Source organism: Mandrillus leucophaeus, unplaced genomic scaffold (assembly GCF_000951045.1).
Source record: "Mandrillus leucophaeus isolate KB7577 unplaced genomic scaffold, Mleu.le_1.0 Scaffold887, whole genome shotgun sequence".
In the NCBI taxonomy this organism is placed as follows: Eukaryota; Metazoa; Chordata; class Mammalia; order Primates; family Cercopithecidae; genus Mandrillus; species Mandrillus leucophaeus.
The window spans coordinates 405,897-427,355 of record NW_012109663.1 but is presented as its reverse complement, the minus strand read 5'-3'; the positions used below and the strand labels follow the sequence as shown (position 1 = coordinate 427,355).

General features: G+C 43.3%; 1 protein-coding gene across 2 annotated transcripts in view; it reads right to left on the bottom strand.

The window, feature by feature from the left end:
• Positions 1 to 1,631, bottom strand: part of DAPP1 (dual adaptor of phosphotyrosine and 3-phosphoinositides) — a 55,556-nt gene extending 53,925 nt beyond the window's left edge. For both annotated transcript variants that reach the window (XM_011969359.1, XM_011969360.1), the window contains exon 1: positions 1,438 to 1,631. In XM_011969359.1, coding sequence (XP_011824749.1) covers positions 1,438 to 1,538 — 101 coding nt within the window. In that variant the 5' untranslated portion in view covers positions 1,539 to 1,631. The remainder of the gene's footprint in view (positions 1 to 1,437) is intronic.
• Positions 1,632 to 21,459: the final 19,828 nt, after the last annotated feature.

The following is a 21,459-nucleotide window of genomic DNA, read 5'->3' as shown; positions in this document are numbered from 1 at the left end:
CTGTCTCCTCCTTTGGGGTTTTCTATTACAGTGGGCTGGGAATCAGTTAACAGAACATGTAAAGCGTTGTAGCTTAATGGTTCAATAAGGCACTGCGGGCCACAGGTCAGCTTCAGCATTTGGACTTGGTGAAAACTGTGCTGGATGCTCCCAGAAGGGCCCTTTGCCTCTTCTGTTTGGGGATTCATTCTAGAGCGATAGAGAGATTCTAGAGCTCTGGCTTCCTAATAAGGGGAGTTTTCTTTAATGAAAATTCCAGTTGTTTTATCTGATTTGCCAAATGAAAGTAGAGTTCAATGCCGAGACCTCAGTTTTATGATCTAAACACAGGAATTACTGATAAACTTTTACAGTAATACAACATAAAAAGATACAATCTCTGCAGCCTTAACACAGAGAGGTTTCAATTCTATTTTGGTTTTTCTTCGGTTTAGGACATAACCCGTGGCAGGTTGGATGCCCAGCTTTGCTATGTAATTGATGCGTGACTAGCAAGCAAGTTATTCAAACCTGTTTGGTGCTTGTTTTCATCCTTTGTAAGATGAAGATGACAACAGCTCCCATGTCATTGGATTGTTATGAAGATTTAGAGCTATTTACTCAGGCAGAAGGTACAGGTTTTACCTCTCCTCATGCACAGGTGCCAAAGCCACCCTCATTGGGATATTCCCAGCGCATTAGGCAGAAGGTTCAGTTTCTCTAGGAAATCCCCAATTCCTCTCTTGTGTAATACTTGCTTCTTTTATTAAATACCCGGATGAGTTGTCATCTGGGTCACTTCTCAAAGACAGAGCTCCAATGACTCCACCTACCTATGCTTACCTGTTTGAAGAAGAAATTTTATCCTCTTCGTGGATTGTTGGTATTTAAAGGCTCAAAGTTGGCCCTCTGGACATACACAAAATATAAAACTCCCAAATGCAGTATCAGGAGAAAGAAACATACAAGCAAGACTACTGCAGAAACTTCCTCATTCTCTGTCTTTTGAAAAAGTCCCTCTCCCTTACAGTAGGGTAGGCTTTCTGTTTATCTTACCAGCAACACGGTCCTTTTACTGTCCCTGGGTCAGTGCTGGAAACTCTTGAACAACACATTTATTCACAAACCACAGCAACATCAAGGAAGTCAGGCAATGTCACCTCTATATCCCAATTCTGTCCCTCTTCTCAAAGAATGTCCAGCATTTGATTTTTGTCTCTATTTTCTCAACCTACTTGTTTTCACATCTAGAAAAATAATGCAGGCTTTTGCAATGGAATTAGCCCCAAACAGGAAGATACTTAACAGATACAAATGAATAAAGTGGAAAAAAATAAACAGTTGAGGTGGCAGAGGGCAACAAGGCGCTGAAGATAGTCATTAACCAAAGCATGAAGGTGGGAGTGCGGAGTCAATGTCCACCCACTAGGCACTTTGAAAGGAGATCTGCTCCCTTACCCCAAGTCCTGCAGCAGCTCAGCTTCTCCATCGGATCTGCTCCACAGATCTGAGGGATCCTGGGTGCTCATCTTCCCTTCTAGAAGTTCTGCTCTGCCCATTCGCGCCCTTCACAGAGGCAGAGAGAGACAACTCGGCTGCTCCTGCCACCCTCTCCCTCTGTGAGACAGCAGCCCGCTGTGGCTCTGAGTCTCCAAGGCAAGGAAGTGAAACTTGGTTACTTACTCCTCCCACCAATACCACCACCCTGGCCTGGAGGCACTGGCAGGAGTGTTCTGTCAGTGAGGAAGTATGCAAACTTAGGTAGTTACCTCTGAGGACACCCACACTGCATCATGCAACAGACAGTTGCTATCAAAGGAAATGAAGAGGCGGTCACCCCACCTGGGATTGGACAACAGTGCAAACTGCTTGTGTGAGGCCAAACCCTAGCTTCTCCCTAATGCGATCAGCCTCTGGTTTGTAGGGGACGATGAGTGCACTCTTTTACCAATCTTCTTTCTGTCTTACACACCAACACAGGGAACACTGAGGAAGCTTCTATATCAGGAACACCTTTAGAGTGGGTAGAAAAAACAGAAGCAAACCACAAGTTCAACCCTGAAGTTTGCTGTTTTAGTACTTTTGTAATATTTGTGCTTGTTTACCCAGATCTTCTAATATATCCTCGATTCTCTGAATAGGGATGATTCAGAGATAATTATTGTTTCCTCCACGGAAGAAGAATTAGGAGAGAAGAAGGTAGGAAAAAGTTACAAGGGGCCATTCTGGTGCCTACCTAATGGGGCATATTAGAACTCCTGCAGTCTTTTTTTTCTTCTTTTTCTTTTTTTTTCTTTTGAGACAGAGTCTCACTCTGTCACCCAGTCTGGAGTGCAATGGCGTGATCTGAGATCACTATAACCTCCGTCTCCCGGGGTTCAGGTGATTCTCCTGTCTCAGTCTCCCAAGTAGCTGGGATTACAGGTACCCACCATCATGCTCAGCTAATTTTTGTATTTTTGTAGAGATGGGGTTTCACCCTCAGGTGATCCACCCATCTCACCCTCCCAAAGTGCTGGGCTTACAGGCATGAGCCACTGTGCCTGGCCTGAACTCCTGGAGTCTTTGAGTGCCACTTCCTTCATGGGCTTACTCACACCTGCATGGCTTTGTGCCCAGATTCATATGTAGAGGGGGATTCTATCTGCCTGCAATGCTAAAGGTAAATGGCGGTGACTGAATCCTTGGGAAGTAGGACAAAGTGCAGTATCAAATGAGTCAAGGACATACGTTGCTTCCTGCCTTTTCTATGTACCTACAGGTCCCTCTCTCCCTCTCGCTTTCTCTCTATTTCTTCTTATCTCTACTCCCTGACTCACTCAGCACTCACCAGGGTGCTCTGTAACTTGTTCTCACAGTGTGGCCTGAGGACTAGCAGCACAGCAGAGCTGTTCCTAAAGGACTAGATGATTGCAAGAGGCTGCTGTTCACCTCACACGGTTCTATCCTTCATGTTCCTCCCTATTACCACTGTGAGACCCTGGGTAACGCTGGTTGCCAGTGAGAAATTCCCGAGTGTCTAGAAGCAGTCTGCTGAAGACTAAGCTCTGATAATACATATGTAACTGACTAAATGAGCACTTACAATTCTTTTGGCTACAGTTTGTTCACAGAGGAGGACAGGGCCCACTCAAACAGAGAGGCCAGTGCAGGCCAGGGAGATACTGAATATGCACACAGCAGCGACAGGGGAACAGCCTGTGCACTAGAGTTCCTGTTCCCTTTCTAGAGCCCTCTATTTGGTGTTTTAGTATCTATTTCATTCCCATTTTTAGCAAATTCTGGTTATTCTTTTTCTTAACTTTTTTGGAAGCTCAAGTAGCAGAATTTTCTAAGATCGTCTCTCTTTTCTCTCTGAATCTTCCAGTCTTTCTCCCTTTCTCATGCTGCTGTCCTATCTGTTGTCCTCTCCTTTGATGTCATTGTTCCACTTTGTCATTTACTCAATTTTCCCGGTATCCCTACCACCGTGCCTGCTCCACTAACTGCACACTTAGTTTTGCAGTGGTAACAGCGGCAGGAGGCTTACTAGATAGTTTCAACAAAATGCTGGACCTTCGTAAAAATATTTGGTAATATATGTTTTACATTATTCAAATGATATAATTCTTAAATATTTGTTTATTTATTTATTTTTTAGAGATGCCCAGGCTGGTCTCAAACTCCTGGGTTCAAGCAATCCTCCCATTTAGGCCTCTCTAAATATTGAGATTACAGGTGTGAACCACTACATCCAGTATGTTTATTAAAGGGACCTCAACTTTTGCTTCCAAGCAAGTACAAGGTATGTTTTTAAAAACCACGTAATTCACTTATTATTTCAACAATCTCTTTTCAGTGGTGCTGGTTCACAGCCCTGAATTTTTTCCACACGGGTATTGGAGGTTTCCTCTCAGTGGTGATTTTAAGCAGAGTTCTGCTGGATGCCTTAGACCCTCAGTCATGTCTGTTATGTCTAAAACCCAACTGCATACAGAGTCTTGAAAATCCCATGCAAAACAAGAAGTGAGTCTAACTGGGTAAGGGGTCAGGGGTTGGAGGAGGTTTAGGAAATATGTCCCCAACTCCACATTGTATCCTCAACTCCAGCACAATTCTAAGACCACTTCTGAGAAGCTATCTGACCATGTTATCTCCTTTCTCTTTTCCCCAAAGTGGATGAGACTTAAGATCAACTTAATTTTAGTCTCCAAAAGAATACATATGCTTTTGTCCACACTCTTTGTCTGTCTAGAATGCTTTTCTATTCTATGTTCTGTCCAGCCAACTCCTTTGCATTTTCCAGTCTCAGCATAAATATTCTCTCTTTTTGAGAGGTGTTTCCTGGCTACCCCCTCTGTATACGGGGTCAGGTGACTGTCTGTGTTGCTAAGCACCTGCACTGCCTTAAAGTACTTCATGTCTCGATTACAACATTTTTGCCACTGTATTGAGATTATTTTATTTTGTTTTGTTATGTGTCCCTCAAGACAAAACTCTCATCGAATTGGACTGAGAGAGCACTTAACGGCAGATTTTCTGTCTTGTTCATCTTTATACCTGTTTCACTCAGCACAGTACACGGCGAGGACGAGCAGCTCAATGATTCTTGTTGACTCAGTGGTAGAGTCTCTTTCTGAAGCTTTTGATTGAAAGCCTAAAACTGGGATTTTTTTTTTTTAATTTTGGGGTGTGTGGCAGTATAGGCTTTCTGGAAAGTAGGCACCAACAGGGAATGAAAAGTACAGGGAATTTATTGGGTGGATGTGTCCTATGAAGGACAGAGGTGAAAAGGAGAAGAGCAGACAGGGTGAGTCTCAGACCACAATGTAGAGCTGTGTGTTAGTGTCCTAGGCCTGCCTCAACAGGGGACCACACACTGGATGGCTAAAAACAATAGAAATGTATTGCCTCCCAGTTCTGGAGTCAGAAGTCCTAAACCAAGGTGTTGGTAGGATGGGCTTCTTTGGAGACTCTGAGGGAGAATCTGTTCCAGGCCCCTCTCCCAGATTCTTGTGGTCACCGGGAATCCTTGGCATTCCTTGGCTGGTAGACACAATACTTTGACCTCTGCCTCCATTTTCACAGCACCTTCTCCTCTCCACATCTTCACCTGGACTTCTTATAAAGACATCAGTCATTGGATTTAGGACCCTCCCTAACCCATTATGAACTCATCTTAATTAATTCCATCTGCAAAGACTCTATTTCCAAATAGGGTCACATTCTAAGGTTCCAGGTAGATAAGAATTTTAGGGGTCAATTATTCAATTCAGGATAAGCTGACATCTGTGAAGGGAGAGAGAGAAGGGAGGAACTGGGTAGATAGAACGTTGGACTGCATTTCTAAGAAAACTTCAGTCAGGCCCATGGGGAGCCCCAGAGCAAGGATTTGGCCTAGAGCAAGCATTTGCATTGGGCAGAAAGAGCCAGATCTAGTAGCCCCATCATGCTCAGACAATGGCTGGGAGCAGCCAGAGAAAGCTTTGGCGGGAGTGTGGACAGCAGAACTAGAAGGCACCATCTCCAGGCGCTCCAAAAACATCTGCCAGAAAGAAACCATCAGAAATCTTCCCAACCACACTTAAGACATCTGCCAGAGACAAACCAAGCAGAAATCTTCCCAATCTTCCTCTTTTCTTCTTCTTTATTTCTCTTCTCTATTGTTTTCCTACCTTTCACTTTCAACACTCAGTCCTGAACTCCATTCTCACCCTTCATTTTCTAATGTGAAGTATTTTCTCTATTTGTCAGTTCAGTCACTTGGTTTAATCCCTTGATATCACTTCAAGTGTGATAAGGTTTTCCAGAAGTAGCACTGCTGTGTAGTTCATAAAATCCACTTCAGGAAAGATGGAAAACAGAGTCCCCTGGGGTACAGGGGAATCCTTGTCCTGCACCCAAGTGTCCTAGGAATCTCCTTGTAGTGTGTCACAAAGAAAAAGCTCCATTCTCTCAGGACTTCCCGACGGCAATACGTGTCCGCCATCCACTGTATGTCTAAAGTAGATCAAAGTGCACAAGACCCACGGAAATGGTTCAGGCTCATGGCTTCTGTGGATTTTGTCTCAGTTTCTACCAATATTCCAGCTACTCTTTCATTTAAATGGTGATACAACTGTCTTCATGATAAAACAAATAGATGTTTAACGTTCTCCTCACTGTCTTCAATCAAAGCTCCCCTCCTCCTTCTCCTCCTGAATGTGGCTCCCTTTTGGCTCAGGGCTATACCATTGCTTTTCGCTCTTCCTGGGTCTCGCTTCCTCCAGATCTCACTGTGGCTCTCTCACTTCACTTAGGGGTTTTGTTCTAAGGTCACCTTCTCAGAAAGAACTTCCTTATCTACTGTGTCTAAAATACTTTTCTGCCTGCCTCAAGCCTATCACTTCTATTTCCTTACCCTGCCTTATTGCTTTTCAAAGCTCTTAATATTGGTAGAAAATCCTTTCACACCAATTCATAAATAGTCGCTGTCATGTGGTGATTGTAGAAGTCCTGAGGCCCTGAATGTCCCTCAGTCATCTTGGCCACCCCATCCCTCCCAGGACATCTATTGTTATGTAACTGAGAGGGGCATTTAGAGTCTTGTTCTGGGCTGGGCATGGTGGCTCACGCCTGTAATCCCAGCACTTTGGGAGGCCGAGGTGGGCGGATCACGAGGTCAGGAGATCGAGACCATCCTGGCTAACACGGTGAAACCCCATCTCCACTAAAAATACCAAAAATTAGCCAGGCGTGGTGGTGGGTGCCTGTAGTCCCAGCTACTCCGGAGGCTGTGGCAGGAGAATGGCATGAACTCAGAAGGTGGAGCTTGCAGTGAGCGGAGATCGCGCCACTGCACTCCAGCCTGGGTGACAGAGCGAGACTCCGTCTCAAAAAAAAAAAAAAAAAAAAATCTTGCTCTGGAACCAAGGCCAGCATCATGTCAGTTCTTATCCTTCAGTGCCTATGGCATGCTAGTTGTATATTTAACAGGTGTATTGAGGTATAATTTGTATATCGTAATGTTCATTTTTCTTAGGTGTACAATAATTTTGAGTAAATTTGCAGAGTCGTGCAACCATCATTGCAATATAATTTTAGAACGCTTTTCATCACCTCAGAAGATCCTTTGTATCTATAACACTCTAAATACCACCTCTGTTTTTAGCTCTACCTGAAATTATGTAGAATATTTGCTTACTTGTGGCAAATTCTCTTGATGGATGGAGAGTAGATAGATGATGGATAGATAGATAGATACATACATGTCCTAACCCACATGTTCTTCTGCAATGTGACCTTGCTGCTCCCTGTCAAGAGGCAGCACCTAACTCCCATGCTTTGAATCTGGCCTGGCCTCTGTGATTCACTTGTGACCGATAGAATGTGGTGGAAGTGACACTGGGTCACTTCTGAGGCTAGGCCAGAAGAAGCCTTGCAGTTTCTATCGTGGTCTCACGGCCTGTTGGAATGCTCACTCTCCAGATGTTACTTTCAGGGGTTCCCCTTAGGAACACAGCTGTTATGCCTAGAAGCATGTGGAATGCTTCATGTGTGTGCTCCGGTCAACAGTCCCAGATAAGCCCAGCCTGAATCATTCTAGTCCAGGTGCCAGACTTGATTGAAGAAGCCTCCAGATGATTCCAGCCTCCAGCCATTCAAATCACTCTTTCCTAGTGGTTTGCATATTGCCAGCTGAGATCCCAGACATCAAAGAGGAGAGACAAGCCATGCCCTGATTGAATTTTGGATCTAAAGAATACTTGCACTTAATAAGATGTTTGCTATTTGATGCCATGAAGTTTGGGATGGTTTGTTAGGCAGTGATGTGGTTTGACTCTGTGTCTCCACTCAAATCTCATCTTGTAGCTCCCATAATTCCCACATGTTGTGGGAGGGACCCAGTGGGAAATGACTGAATCATGGGGTGGGTCTTTCCCCTGCTGTTCTCGTGGTAGTGAATAGGTCTTATGAGATCTGGTGGTTGTAAAAATGGGAGTTTCCCTGCACAAGCTCTCTCTTTGTCTGCTGCCATCCATGTAAGATGACTTGCTCCTTCTTGCCTTCTGCCATGATTGTGAGGCCTCCCCCAGTCATGTGGAACTGTAATTCCAATAAACCTCTTTCTTTTGTAAATTGCCTAGTCTCGGGTATGTCTTTATCAGCAGCATGAAAATGGACTAATACAGCCAGCGATAGATAACTGAAACGCTTGCCTATCATCTGGGTCACTGCCTAGAATGTGAGCTCTCAGAGGCAGGGACTTCCAGGGTCTTGATCACCTTATATCTTTGATGGTTACTTTTATGTGTCGTCTTGGCCAGACCACAGGTCAGATGTTATTCAGGGTGTTTCTATAAGAGTGTTTTTGAGTGAATTAATATTTAAATGGTAGGCTCTGAGTAAAGCAGATTGCTCTCTATAATGTGGGTGGACCTCATCCAACCAGTTGAAAATTTGAACAGAACCAAAAGACCAGCCTCCCACGAGCAACATAATTTTCCAGTAGACTGCATTTGGTCTTCATCTGCAGCATCAACTCTTCCTGATACTATAGTAGACAGCCTGTGGACTTGAACTAGTTCTCCACTCTGTCAGCCCACCCTGCAGATCTTGGACTTGCCAGCCTCCATAATTATGTGAGGCAATTCCTTATTTTACACACACACTCCCTCTCTCTCTCTCACACACACTCACATACACACTCACACTCCACATATATACATACTATTGGTTGTGTTTCTCTAGACAACCTTCACTGATATAGTATCCATAGTCCCTAAAATGGTGGTTCTCAATTGCATCCTCATATTTGAGGTGGTTTTCATTAGTAGTTGTCACAACCTGGGGAGCCTACTGACATCTAGTGTTCAGTGATGCTGAATATCCTAGTGTGCAGTACAGCCCCCACAATAAATAATTATCTAACTGAAAGTATCAAAAGGGCTACCTGGTCTACTTCAAGCACATTTTTTTTTCTCACTTTAAGAGCATCCTAAAAACCATAATACAGTAAATCCACTGAAGGTAACTATGCAAAGTCACCTACCTAACGAGAGAGCTAAGGTGAAATAAAAAGCCAGCCTTTCCCAGAAATCACTGGGGAGGATTTCAGGGAGAAAGGGCTAAGACCCTACCTTTTTTTACAAGCAACCTGAGGTCAAGTGAGCACAAGTCAAGTAACATTAATGGGACATTGAGGTCACTCTTCATTTGTGTCTACCACACACCCTGTGCCCAAGCCCATCGCCGGCCTGACTTGGATAATCAGTTCTACATGGTTACAGGAAGTCAGTCTAATTGGTTCACTGGTGACATTTCCCAGCAGCCGGTGTTGAAACAATTAAAGCTTTGCCCTCAAACAAGAAATACAGCCACTCTCTGTGGTTATAAAAGAACAGCTCCCCCTGTTGGTGCTAGCTATATTCATCTTTTCAAATGAAAAAATAACTAACAGATTTGACTGGATCACAATTTAGAAACATTCAATGGGCTCCTGAAGGTCTAGAAAGAGAAAGACGTGACCAATAACAGCAAACTTAACCAGGATCCATAAAAATATGTTTCTTTAGATTATGAGTGTTCATAATCATTTTCATTTGTATATCATGAACATTAGGTTATTGAGACAGAGCAGATATCACTATTCTTGTTATTTTTTAATAGACAAGAAATTAGCAGCACCAGGAAGAGAATTTATGTGCATAAGTCACTCTCCAGTTAAGAAAACAGAAGCCACTGTAGACATTTAGCTGCCACTGCTGGTCTGTGGGACCAGAAGGACACAACTCTGTTGATGCAGCTGGAAACTGGCACTGAGACTTCTGGAACATGCAGCTGCCCACCATTGCTGAGGGCTGCTCATGCTGCCGAAAGCACTGCCTAAGGAAGAAAAAAAGAAAAAAAAGGATTTCTACCCTTCTCTAGTCTTCCTGTTAGGAAATTCTTTCTGGAAGACAGCTGGCAAGGGAATTAGTGAAATGTAGTTTGTTGGCTTCCAGTCCCCTATGACACCAGGGGAGGAGAGGAGGTCAGAAGTGGAGCTGAAGCCAGTGGATGAATAACTAGCACATAACATTTTCACTCAAGGTTCTTTTCACTCTGTCTCATTCTCTCCTGTGTTCATCAGGGTATGCTAAATTGCTACTTCAGAAAGACTCAAAATTTAACACTTCAACACAGAAGTGAATTTCTTATTCACATGACTGTGAATAATGTGGGTCACTCTCCCCACCCCATCCCTACGGGTCCTGGGTCACTCTCCCCACCCCATCCCTAGGGGTCCTGGGTCACTCTTCCCTCACCCCATTTCTAGGGGTCCTAGGTCACTCTCCCCACCTTCATCGCTAGAGGTCCTGGGTCACTCTCCCCACCTTAATCACTAGGGGTCCTGGGTACTCTCCCCACCCCATCCCACAGTAGCTTACACACAAGAGAAATTTATTTCTCACATTTCTGGAGTCTAGGAAGTCCAAGATCAAGGCACCAGCAGATGTGGGGTCTCATAATGCCTGATTCATTGTTCATAGATGCTGGCTGTCTTCTTGCTGTGTCTTCACATGGTGGGAGGAGCTGAGAAGTTCTCTGGGACCACTTTTATAAGACACGAATCCTGTTAATGAGAATTATGACCCTATGACTTAATCACCTCCCAAAGGCTCCACCTCCAAATACCATCACATTGGGGATTAGGCTTTTACATAGGAATACTGTGGGACACAAATGTTCAGTTTATGGTAGTGAGGAATGGTTTGCCTCTAGTGAGGAATGGTTTGTCTCTGCTGGAATGTATATTCTATCACTGACATTGGTTAGAATTGCTAGTTTCTGGTGATAATAAAGAGCAGAATGACTTCTCATTGGTTTTATCATTGTTTCTTTATTCCTTTTTTCTTTCTTTCTTTCTTTTTTTTTTTTTTTTTTCTTTTTTTTTTTTTTTTTTTTTGAGACAGGGTCTGGCTCTGTCACCCAGACTGGAGTGCAGTGGCATGATCTCAGCTCACTGCAACATCTGCCTCCCCAGCTCAAGCCATCCTCCCACCTCAGTCTCCTGAATAGCTGGGACTACAAGCATATGCTACTACACCAGGCTTATTTTTGTATTTTTTGGTAGAGACACGGTTTTGCCATTTTTCCCAGGCTGGTCTTGAATTCCTGGGCTGAAGCAATCCTCCCGCCTCAGGCTCCCAAAGTGTTAGGTTTAGAGGTGTGAGCCACAACGCACAGCCTGCTTGTTTATTCTTATTGACTGTACCAGGGATTGAAGTGCTCCCATGCACCCCCTCACCTTTGTATGTCACTGGTAAAAAAGATTCTTATATAAGAAGGAAAGTTATTCTAAGTCACTTTTAAGTTCCCTTTTAACTTTGAAATAATGTATCATTTTGAAACAAATACCCAGGGTTGCTGAAGCTATCTTGCACACATACATAATACATATTAGGCTTTCTTGCTGAAGCTGGGGATGATTTATCTTTAACCAAACACCTCTTATCACAGCCAATCAACATGCCTTCAGATACAGCAGTGTTTATATGTTATTCCAATAATGTTAAGAGAACACATGTGTGGTTTAAGAAGAGTGCTGTGTTTTGCATGTCTCCTAATTTCCTAGAACTTCACTCTGGCTTTCTTAACAGGTAATGCAAACAGATTAAGTAATATTATGCTCCCTTCTGCAAAGCCTTTACTTCAGCACTTACTTTGCCATTTTTAGATGCAGTGTCTTAAAAATATGCAAACATGTGCACTTGCGGGTGAGTGTGGCAGATGCTGTTTGCGCTGGTGAAGCAAGGCACCATCTGCATGGAAAGGTCATGCTTAATTGTGTCAGCACTGATTTCTGAGTAATGAAAGTCTGGACAAAAATGAAACTTCAAACACACCAGCTTTTGCATTTAAGTCTGCAAAAGTAGCTGCTAACTCAACCAAATGAAATTAAATAAGGTTACTTTTGGATCCTGTGGGCCTGATCCAAATACTTTTTGTCTCCTTGGCCACACTTCATCTGAAAAGATTGCTGTGTTAACTAATGGGAGCTAATGGCAAACAACAAAGATTACTTGACCAACTGGCCAGCGGAGATATCTCCCAGATTCTTAACTTCCAGGAAGCGCCAGGGTAGATTCAGCTTTTGAAAATGGGTAAAACTTGAAATCGTTCATGATAATGTGCGCGAATTGAGCATCTCAGCCAAAATGTCGGAATGTTTGGTCTACTGGCGGTAGGACTTTAGAAATGAATAAGAGGGGTCTTAGAGCTTTTCATGGAGAGCATCTTAGAGGGAAACGGCTTCCGTTCCCCTATTTAACAGGTTGGGCACGTGGGGTTGGAAACTACTAAGATACTTGCCTGAGATTTCACCCCTGGTTATAGGGGAACTGGCACTTCTGACTGAGCCCAATTCTTTCCTTACTGAGTCCAGTAATACAGCTAACTTTAGTGTTTTCTTTTAAATCACAAAATGTTTTCCAGGCAGCATTAAATTAATAGAAAATTAGAACCTCAGATACATGTTGTTTGTCTATTTAAAGCCTGCGTAAAACAAACTCCGCGGGAGTAAAAACTGTGGCTTACAGGTCCTCATACGACTTACTTTGAAACCCCATCAAAATAAATATTTCTTAAAATAGCCCTGGAAGCAATGAGGATGGACATTATAGAAAATATAACCTTACTCTAGCGCTGCCCTCGCCACCCCCCGACCCCCGGTGTATTTAATTTGTGGATTCGCCCTGCCGCTGTGCTTCCCACACCTCTTCCCCTCCACTTACACAGGCAGGACCTCGGTGATGAGGATATGCTACCACTAGGTGGCAGTAATACCGCGTTGGTGGGCTCGGGGGAGCTGTTTTATCTGATGTCAAGATTAGACCCATTGCTTTTTCCTTCCTCTCTGTGGAAGTATAGTTCTTTATTAAAGTAGCTGAATTCAGGTGATACGACCCAACACCACATTTATAGAAGATACCTTAGACGCCAGACTATTAAACTACTAAATGATCCAGGTATAATTTATTACCTGTCTCACCAAGTTTTAAATGGTTCAATTCTTAGTTCTGCTCTCTTTTCCCTTTAAAGCTTTGAGACCTTTACTGAAATAATTTAAATGAGTAGGAAGTGATTGAAATCTAAAATTTCAATTTTATACCTAAAAATGATTTTCAAGCCTGCAATTGCAATATATTTTAAGCACTTACTTTTTCCTCAGCTCATTTGGTAAACATAAATCTTTAAAGCATTTCAATTTTTATTTAAAATAAGGAATGTAGGTGACTCTAAACTGCTAACGTAGAGTGCTGTCACAGTAACAGTGACTGGAAATAGTGAAAATTCTTCAGAGTTCTCAGTGTTACAGTGAAGGCAGCTTGGGAACAGTTCCCCGATTACAGAGACAATGACTCAGCCACAGCGACAACTTTGAAGTAGATTTTGTCACTGCTCATGACTGGCCCATGGGTCTGAGTTTTCTCTGTTAATCATATAAATATGAGATCTTTGGTATTTTAAATATTTTAAGGGTGGTAAAGAGAAGTTTCTCTTAACATGTAAATGTTTTTGTTTTGTCTATCTAAAGAAGATATTATAGAGATGATTTGTTTTGAGATGGGGGTCTCGCTGTGTTGTCCAGGCTGGTGTTGAACTCCTGGCCTCAAGTAATCCTCCTGCCTCAGTGTCTCAAAGTGCTGGGATTACAGGTATCAGTCAATGTGCCCAGACACAAAGTGAATTTTATCCAGAAGGTTAGGTGGGGAATGGAAGCAGGAGGAAGAACAGAATTATGAGGAACTATGAGTGGTTAAAAAAAATGTGAAGAGAGTAGGAAAACTATAAAAGAGGGTACTGACAGGATGGTGTGATAGGTGACTGAACCAGTAATATGCCCGAAGCAAAAAGGATAAACCTGGCCCTGAAGGGGGTCACGTCAGAGCAAAAAATGAAGGCTTCAGAAGAGCCTGGAGGGTGGGGAGCATGGAGGTGACACACCAGAAGCTGAAAGCCAAGGGCTCCAGCACGGTTTCTCCCAGGACAGGCTGTGCACCACCAGCTTCAAAATCCCCACGGCACAGGGCCCTAGGGCCTGCATCTTGGACAGTTGCCCCAGGTGATTCTGATGTCCTGCAAAGGTTGAAGAGCACCCAAGTCTGTGGAAGAGCCTGCAGACCCAAAGTAATGTGGTGATGGGTCTGTGGACTCCTGGGGCAATGATAGGTACTAAAAGCCTATGCCAAGAAAAGATGGTACCTCATGACCTAACAAGCTATCCATATTTGTGTCAGTCAACACCCGTCACAAAAGAAGCCTGTCATTCCTTGGACCATCTGTGTGTGCTCACAGGCAATGGGCTATGTAAGGAGAGAAAGAAGGACTTCCAAAAACAAGAAAGGTTGAGGTCTTTTAGTGCTTGGAGGTATCAACTAAGTAACCTCAAGCTCTTGTCTAGTATCTCTTGGCTACAGCTCAGCTGAGACTCAGCTATGCTGGCATCAGGAGTTGGTGGCTCCCAGTGGAGATCTTCCAAGTGCTCTCAGCAGACAAGGCCTTCTTAGGGGAATAGGTCGCTCAATGACACTGATGATCCAGATGTCCACAGGTCCCATGGTGGGGGACTTAACTTGATCCAGGCTTAGGCTTCAGACACATACAAACCAGTCTGACAGACAAGGACAGATGGGAAAGGGATGGAGCTGGACTTCTGGGAGTAAAAAAGGGAGTCCCCGGGAGGAAGAATTCTTATAGGTGAGGATTCATGGCTTCAGAGCCAGGGGCAGGCAGGTCTCGGTGGTTGTTCTTGGCCTTAACCTAATCTTGCCTACTCTCTAGCAAGATTCTGCGTCTTGGAAGGAAAGGGCATGGTGATGCTCAGTGGTGTTATTGCTTCCTAAGTGATCTAAGTCACCTCAGCCTGTTGGGTTGAGGGGATCCAAGTCCCCTAACCCTTTCCTTTAATTAACGAAAAGAATAACCCCTCCAGGCTTCCCTATCTCACATGCTGTGGCCAGTCCAGTGATCTGATAATCCAGTGAGATTTTCGTGAATTCTGGGGGCTTACAATATCATAGTTTCTGTTCTTCTTACTTCCTGCTCCCACTGACATCTGAGCCACTGAGGCAGTCAGCCAGCGCACCTTCTGAGGTTCTCTTCTCTCTGCACCACCTCACCAAACAGTAGACATGGTGCATCTAAGTGCAGCTGTCTTATCAAACAGTCAAGGACAGCAAACTTGACTAAAGTTTTGCTTAGGGAAATGAAGGCAAGTTTGCATTATAACACAGCTTAACATTAAATAGCAGACATAGCCAAGCATGGTGGCTTATGCCTGTAATCCTAGCACTTTGGGAAGCCAAGGTGGAAGGATTGTTTGAGGCAAACAGTTCAAGACCAGCCTGAGCAAAATAGCAAAGACAGCCCGTCTCTAGAAAAAGCTTTAAAATATTAGCCAGGTATGGTGGCACATGCCTATAGTTCCTGCTGCTCAGAGGCTGAGGCAGTAGGATCATGTTAGCCAAGGAGTTTGAGGCTGCAGTGAGCTATGGTTGCACCATTGCACTCCAGCCTGAATGACAGAGCAAGATGCTGTCTCTAAAAAAATCTAAAAATAAATAAATAAATGGCAGACTCTGAGTTGAATTTCTTCAATTCCGCCACAGAGCACTTACTACTTGGTGACCAGTTTTGCCTTCTGGCCACTACTTCCCACCATCTACACCTTTTCTTCTCTCAAATTTCTCACTCCCTAGCCTCCTGTCCAGCATAGAGATGGTCATTTGAAGAGAAATGCTGTCACCTGAAAGGGAGGTGAGCATTGGAGACCATTAAGCAGATGGCGAAGAACTCTGGGTGACATCAGTTTGCCACGCAGCTGCCCTGGGTCATGAGTGTCGGGGATGTGTCCCCTCACTATTTGGATGGTGGGAGACTGTGATGCAGCAGCATTAAACCTCAGAGACCTGAAGCAGAGGCTGCCCCAAGAACAGAGCAACAGCTAGAGCAGCAGGTGAACAGAGCTGCAGGCAGAGGCTGACTATGTGTGAGAGACCCCCCCTTTTTTCCTGGGGACTTTTAGACAGACACAAGAATGGGAAGGACTGAGACCCGGCCACCAGCAGGTGGAGGGTATTAATCCAGCAACTATAGGAACGAATAATGTGTTTGCCTAGGACTGACAAGCTGATGGGCCTTGGGGAATATCCACCAAGATACAGAATAGGATGCAGTGCCTTGCTTGCCTTGCCTTGCCTTGCCTTGCCTTTTTAAGATAGGGTCTCAGTGTAGTGGCACATTCACAGCTCACTGCAGCCTCAACCTCCCAGGATCAAGCATCCTCCCACCTCAGACTCTTGATTAGCTGGGACTACAGGTGCGTACCACCACACCTAGCTAATTGTTTAATCAAATTAAACAATAATAATTTTTGTAGAGACAAGGTCTCGCTATGTTGCCCAGGTTAGTCTTGAACTGCTGGATTCAAGCATTCCTCCTGCCTCAGCTTCCCAAAGTGCTGGGAATGTAGGCATGAGCCACTGCACCTGGCCCGCTGCAGTTTCTTGTGTTCTCACATCCTCTTTCAATACCCAGAAAAGATAAATCATCTTCCCAACATGCAAACCAAAAAATAAATATTATAAATCTACTCTAAGCTGTGGCCAGTGCTTCTTAATTTAATGTGCATATACATCATCTGGGGATGTGGTTAAAACAGATTCTGATTCAATAGGTCTGAGATGGGGCCTCAGGCCTGCGTCACTGACAAAAGCATCCGCGTGATGTTGATTCTGCTTGGGCCACTTTGAGAAGCAAGGGTGTGAGAGCACCCCAATGTGCTCCTTGCCCTCCTCCTCCCCACCTATATTTACAAACAATGACAAAAAATAGCTACTGAAGGACAAAAGGTAATTCATAATCTACAAGGATGATAGTTTATGGTAGAGTCCAGGCTCTACAGTGAAATGGGGGTGGTGGAATGGGAGAGGAGAAGCAATCCTGAGGCTCCTTCATGGCTCTCTTAATGAGAACATTCATTTTATCTTCACTGGACTAGCCCAGTAACAAAATGTGCAAATAAATCCTCTCCTGCACAGCTTTTCCTTCTGAGGGGCTTGACAGTTTGCTATCTCCTGATTGCAGTTTCCTGACCCGTCGGTAACACTCTTCTTAAAAGGTAGCTCAGTATGATGTTAGCGGGGATTTTTAGATTTCAAACTTGACATTTTAATTATAGAATAAAAGACTTGGACCATTTTCAGAGAACAAGATAGGGGGATTATTTTGAGGGACACTTTGGTGTCCCTAAATCATCTTGGAGAGACAGCTAACTTCTAACAGCCCTACACTCACCTTGCTTTAATCAGATCTTCTCCTAAGCATTCAATAAAATGTAACAATGTACTGGGGTGAGTGTTTGTCCCGGGGTTATTTGAGCATTCGCTGTGGCAGCTGCATCCAGCCCCAAGTGACATGTATGATCAATTCTTGCCAACGTGAAGGCCACCCATCCAGCTCTTCCTTTATACAGCCTTTTGCAGAACGGCTCCCCAAAGGGTTATAATTAGAATTGTAAAAGCACATAAACAAAATACAAGCCACATGAGCCTGCCTGCCCAGCTTCAGGACATTTGAAAGTGTCAGAGAAAAATCTTCGTTTAAAAGTTTTTAGGACAAAAATACAAAGGAGTAGAATTGGACTGAAACAGAAAGGTCAAACAAAAATAGAGCAAACTAGTGGCAAAAAAGCTATTTGTTTATTTGAGGATTATGTTTAAAGGTAGGAATTTAGCTGGAGAGAGTGAATTGAAGCCTGGGGAACTAACTCTCTGGTTCCTGTGACCTCCTTTAACTTGTGACTGGAAAAGCTCATTTGAGGATTTTGATGAGCTGGAAAACTCAGCTTGTAGGGTGTGTCTTCGGAGAAATCCCTTAGTAGTAAATGGTTGTATATAAATCTGACAATTCATTGACTAAGAACTCACTGAACACTAGTCAGTTGCTAGATTTGGGAAGCAGGTGGAGTTCAGCTACTCCACCTCAAAAGAGGCTACTGTGGGATATTGATTGTTTTCAGTTAAAGGCGTTTGAAAAATAGCAGATGCCAGAAGGGCACTCTGATCTCTGATCTTCCTTTTTCTTCCTGAAAGCAGGAAATAAAACTCCCACGTGAAAGGTACCCTCCTTGTACCAGGAAAAAGAAAGATATTCTTATCACCAGAGATGCGGAGTTGGGGCCAAGAGAAATCTGTGCAAACAAATACTGTTAAAGGAACCCTTATCTTCCTTGATGCTTTTCCACAGTTAACTGCCTGAGCTCAAGCCCCTTTGTTTTGCCGCATTTCCTTAATTTGCTGCTCTTTGTCAAGCCTAGAAGATAAACCTTTGGTTCTAACTGCTTCTTTGGGTCTTCAGATTTTTTGGTAAAGGCTTCCATATATATGTAAAAACCTATTGCAATTCTTATGTTTTTCTCTTTTTAATCTGTTTTATGTCCGTCCCAGCTGGAGATGCTGGAAGCTTGGAGGAAAATTTTCCTTTCCCTACACAGGGGATGAGAGAGGTGCATATATGGCCTCTGCTTTGAGGAAAGGAAAAAATGCACAGGAAAATATGGAACACCGTTCATAGTGAACACATAAACAAAGAGCCAGTTCATTATAAGGGGTCCCATAGTGGAATGCCACCTCTATTCACTCACCTTCTAGTGAAGAAGAAGATTCATTTGACATTAAATTAGGAGTCAAACAAACAAAAATTGGGGGACTTTTGAAATGCCAATTAAGAATAGAGTCTTCCCTCTGTTTCTGATAGTCACAAGTTATTCTCTATGAGGTATACCACAAAATCACTGTCATTTATAAAACTAATGCTAGCCTGTAACTAATACCCTGTACTAAATTATGTTTTACCAAAGTGTTTCAGATGCAGTAACAGTAACTGCTATTATCTAAACTGTTCACAATGATTATTTAGATGCTAAAATTCCTTACAGGTATACTGAGAGGGGCTCCTGTGCCACACCGTTAGTTAACCCCTTTAAACCATTCCCTCATCTGGTTATCATAGACTCTTGTGAGGAGGCCTCAGTATCATTATCTCTGAGGTAGAAACAGATAACCTGAGACTTGTACACAGAAGTGGCAGTGAGGAGGGAAATTCTGATTCAAACGTGGGTCTATCTGGCTCATAACCTTTGCTCACTCCAACCTGCTTGCCCACCCATGATTCCCCCAAGGAGGTCAGGAGCTCCCTGGGCATTGGAGAAGGACCTTGCTGGCCCACATGCTGGAATCACTTCCCCCTGACTGGAACTGGTGTCTCCAGGCTGCAAGAAGGAAACTGTGATGTTGAGATAGACACAGTAGCCTCATCCCTCATTCCTGGGGGGAAGAGGGATCATAGAACATCAAGCGCATTTCTCAGGTTTTGATTAAACAAAGCAAATACTGTAAAAGAAAAATCAAATAGGTGTCCGTAAGAAGTTTATTAAAAAATAAAGAAAATCTATTTTTTAAACCAAAAATAAAACTCTAAGCTCCCAACCAACCAACTGATGGACCTTCCCCTCAGGCAAGGGCATTCCAAAGTTAATTTGAAAAACTAGTCCAGGCCATGTGGGAGTGGGGGTTGGACATGCCTCATTATAACCTGCACCTTTTGGAATTCAGGTACAGCTGACCAGCATTAACATTAAAACAAAGACCTTAAGACTGAGAGAACAGACTCTTCAAGTTCAACAAGAAACATTTACAATCTGCTCTCTCTGAAGCCTGCTGCCTGGAAGCTTCATTAGTATAAGGACCTTGTTCTCCACAGTTCCTTATCTTGACCCAGACATCCCTTTCTATCCGACTCTAGGTTTTTAGAAAATAAATCTTTCAACCAACTGCCAAACAGATTATGATTTGGAAGCCCCCTGGCTGCCCCCATTGTTCCAGACAGAATCAATGTACATCTTACATGTATTGATTGAGGTCTTATCTCCCTAAAATGTATAAAACAAAGTTATAGCCAAACCACCTTGTCACATGTTCTCAGGATTTCCTGGAGCTGTGTCACAAGTCATTAGTCACTCATATTTGGCTCAGAATAAATTTCTTCAAATATTTTACAGGGTTTGACTCTTTTCTTCCACAATTTTCAAAAGCACTTTGCAGCAACTCATGGAATGTACCTCTGATTTCCTAAGGATAACTACCTCTTCCTCCTCCTCACCACTACCTCTTTTCATCCTGAATTTTAAAATGATAATACGATCAACACTTGGAGTTAGACTCATTAAAGGTTTATTTTTAGGAGAGGTTTACAAGAACTATGTGACCCACCTGTGGCAATTAAGGATCCTAGAGCGCTGTTGTGTGAGCCCTGGGAACTGGCACCCTGAGCCTTGGCTGTCTTCCAGATTGGGCTACTATATTTAGCCTCACTAAAGTTCTCCCCTGAAGTTGAGCTCATGGCCACATTTTCATTTCCTGAGTTATTATGTGGGGTCACCCATTTCTTGAGGGGCCCTACCTTCTAAACCTAGCTCTGTCATTGCTCTGTCAAAGATTTGCAGAGGGCAAGTCATTCAATCCCTGGGACTCACCCTGACCATCTAGAAGAATGGAATGATTCATGGACAACTGCCATGAAAAATAGCTAATTACTGGAAATGATTGTGGAAATCTGGAATACTATGTATGTCTTCTAGCCTCAGGAGGAGGGGAGCAACATGTGCAGATGGTATTTTTCCACCAAGTGTGGGACTTGGAGGAGCTGTCAGATGTAGACAAGGTTCAGCAGAAGAGGTCATGGTTTGGGAATGAGCCAGACAGGGCCTGGGGCAGAGAGGACTTAATTTGAGACAATGTTCAAGGATCCGAGAAAGGGTCTGTTCTTTCCACTCCTCTCTAGTGTGACACTGACCCTGCCTCATGGGTACATGCATCATGGGAGGGTATAATTACCTAAAATCATTCAAATTAGTGATTAGAAGGTGAATATTGGATTTTTACAAAGAATGCTGTTGTTGGTTTCCCGTTTCTTGGAAAGTTTGTATCTTCTGATTGTTTGGTTTTAGGACAAGACACATAGGTCAGTCTTGTTAAAATACCACCTTTGTTACATATTTGCTCATTTATATTTTATGGTTGTAAAAGAAACAACCATAAAAATTGATGTCAGCTTTGTGGAAACTCTAAAACTCTAAGAAAGTAGTGAATTTTCTAAGTGTATTTTTCTTTTCAGATGACTTTTTCATCTTCCTCAAACTATGAGATGATGAAATAGCACAGGAATCAAGAACTCTTTTTTGGATAAAGTTCATCTCCAAAATGTCAAAGTTATGCAAGTTTTCTGCCGTAAGTAGGGGAAAGCATCAAACACACACATACACACATACACATACATGCTTACACAAACTCACAATTGCTCAGGAATCATAGGCTGTGCGTACTCCTTTGCAAGTAAGGAGTATCATTATAAAATGTCAATTGGTTCAACACACTGCCAAAATATAACTATGAAACTGTCAAAATTCCACATCTGGGG